This window comes from Crocuta crocuta, unplaced genomic scaffold (genome assembly GCF_008692635.1).
Source record: "Crocuta crocuta isolate KB4526 unplaced genomic scaffold, BGI_CrCroc_1.0 scaffold943, whole genome shotgun sequence".
Taxonomy (NCBI): Eukaryota; Metazoa; Chordata; class Mammalia; order Carnivora; family Hyaenidae; genus Crocuta; species Crocuta crocuta.
In genome coordinates this window covers 254,142-256,802 of record NW_027528208.1, presented here as the reverse complement: position 1 = coordinate 256,802, position 2,661 = coordinate 254,142, and the positions used below count along the sequence as shown (strand labels likewise).

At 54.4% G+C, this 2,661-nt stretch overlaps 1 protein-coding gene across 1 annotated transcript in view; it reads right to left on the bottom strand.

Annotated features, from left to right (window-relative positions):
* PORCN (porcupine O-acyltransferase) overlaps window positions 1-614 on the bottom strand; it is an 11,016-nt gene extending 10,402 nt beyond the window's left edge. The window contains 1 exon segment of the mRNA XM_077752973.1: window positions 441-614. Coding sequence (XP_077609099.1) covers window positions 441-576 — 136 coding nt within the window. The 5' untranslated portion in view covers window positions 577-614.
* Between the last annotated feature and the right edge of the window lie 2,047 nt (window positions 615-2,661).

The window sequence follows — 2,661 nt, the reverse complement described above, 5'->3', positions numbered from 1 at the left end:
CCAGAATGCCAGCATTTTGGATGTTTTGAAATGTGAGAATTTCAATTTGTCAGAATGACCGAACCCTGCAACATGATACTTTGGGATTCAGTAACTCTGTGACATCAGCATTCCAGAATCTTATAACCTTGGGACGTAGACATTTCAGGATCCCAAGATCCAAGAACCTTAGCCTTCCAGAATCCCAGAACCCAGGCGTACTGAAAGACCTGGTTTGCCACGGCAGGATGTGGCTTGGCATGGTGTGGCATGGTGTGGTTGAGCATTAAGGACGTGGTGTGGTGGAATGGCACTTCGCTGGTGGGATGCGATGGGAGAGACATGTTGGAGCGTGGCTTGGCATGGCAAGATGTAGCAGGATAACATGTGGCTTGGTATAGATGAATGTGGTATGTGGGATATGGCCTGGCATGGTGGCACATGGCGTGGCAAGCACTTACCAAGCCTCCAGAGGAGGCGGCAGGCGAGGCAGATGGCAAGGAGCAGCCAGATCTGGTCAAGGCCCTGCTGGGCAGTGGGCAGGAGACAGCCCTGCAGCAGCTGCTGGAAAAATTCCTGGCGGCTGAAGGTGGCCATTGCCGACCCCCCACGGATGGATGGACAGATGGATAGACCTGTCAAAGTGGGGACATAGAAGGAGCCAGGATGTCCATGGGGCAGACCATGTTCAAGGGATGGACTCAAACATTCAGATTTCAGTTTGGGGCCCTCCAAGTAGAGACATGGTACCTGGGGGCTGGGGAATGGTGTGAATGTCAGGTACATCAGCCTGAGCCATCAACTGTGTGTGTGTGTGTGTGTGTGTGTGTGTGTGTGTGTTGGGTATCCTGGGTGCACACACACAACCCATGACCTGTGGTGAATGTGTTTCTGGAATGCTGTTAACAGTCCGGGTCCGATGGTAATTAAATGGTGTACATTCTAGGCCTACAGAGCAAATGGGGGGGGTGGAGGAGCTCCCTGATTTCCAAAGTAGAGTCATTCTGTGTGGAGGGCAGAGAGGAAGATCCTGTGACACTTGGGAGCCGTGTGCATCTCTTCTTGTACGGATGTGGGGGGTGTCCTGTGTCCCCCTCGTGCCCCATCTCACCCCCGCCTGACCTCTTGCAGCCACCAACAAAGCTCTGCCCAGGCCCGGGGGCTGCAGGGAGGTGGAGTTGGTAGTGGGATGTAGCAATTGGAGGAGTNAGGGACGCACCGCCGCCGCCACCGTCGCCGCCTCCTCCGGGCAGCCTCCCCCGCAGGCCGCAAGGCCGGGACCAGCTGCGGCTCCCTGGGCGGCGCGGAGAGCGGGCCCTTTAAATCCCGGGGAGGTCTGACCGGCCAGCTCGGCCAATGAGAGGGCAGGAGAGGGGCGGGGACTGAGGAGGCGGGGAGCCGGAGGATCGAGGGAAGGAGGAGCGGGAGGTTGAGAGGAGCCGGGAGCGGGAGGACGTCGGCGCGCGGAACGTTAGCGCCCGTACCTTTCCGGCCTCTTGGTGCTGTTCCGGCCTCTTGGTGCTGTTCCAGCCCCTTGAAGGTTCGCGTCGGGAAGTCTTCTGGCGATCCGAGAACAAACTTTCAAGTCGTCGAATTCCTAATCCTTGGAAGCTGAGATGGGAAAGACGGGGGAGGGAGAAGGAAAGTCTGCTCCTGCGAGCCGGCCAAACTGCCCACCCGCGCAAGTCTGCTGGCCACTTTTGTCCCTCCGTTTCACAGATGGGAAAATAAATCGAGATCTCCCCTTCCCCCTCCGGTGAGGGAACTAAAAGAATCTCCAACCACCCCCAGGGACGGGCCAGAAACGTTTATAATTACTGTGTCACCTAGGGGCACGAATTAGGCGCCCGTGCTCCCCCCTGGGATTCCTCGTCAGCACTTAGATTGTCTTTGGGAATTGATTTGCGTGCTTAATTCCCTACTGGGCTCACTCCTGCCTTGAGGGTGACCCTGACCCCAGCAACCAGTTAGTGTTCCCTGTGAACTAGGAGGCAAGTACAGAGCATCCATCGGGAGCATGTTTAAAAAGCCCTTAGAGTGCCCCCAACAATGACTTGCATTGGGTTGCATCTGCACCAACACTGAGGATTTATGCAGCACCTGCTGTCTACCGCCCTTACCCTCCAGTGCCTGGACATTCCCCTCTGGCCTTAGGCTGATGAAGGGCTTTACAAAGGAGCATTTATTGGGTACATACTGCATGTTTAGCATGAGTTGGAAGGAAGAAGAAAGCCCAGGTCAAGTTGCATCCCACCATGACCTGAGGCGCTAAGGAATACAGTTTCTAATCAGATTAATACCTGCCAGTATGAAGCTGAGTTAGACATGCCCACTCACTGGGCTTCAGTGTCCCTTTCTGTTAAACAAAAGACTGGGATTACCACTTCTTTGCTTGGAAGTAACAATGGCAGTTGAAGAAAAATTTATGCCTGGTCTCTTTAAAAAGTATTAACACAGAGGTGCCTGGGTGGCTTAGTCGGTTAGGTTAGCATCCGACTTCCAGCTCAGGTCATGATCTTGGGGTTTGTGAGTTGGATCCATGATCCACGCAGGGGGCTCTGTGCTGACAGCTCAGAGCCTGGAGCCTGCTTCAGAATCTCTCTCTCTCTCTCTCTCTCTCTGTCTGTTCCCTGCTCGCTCTCTTGCTCTCTCTAAAAAAATAAACAGTAAAAAATGCTAACA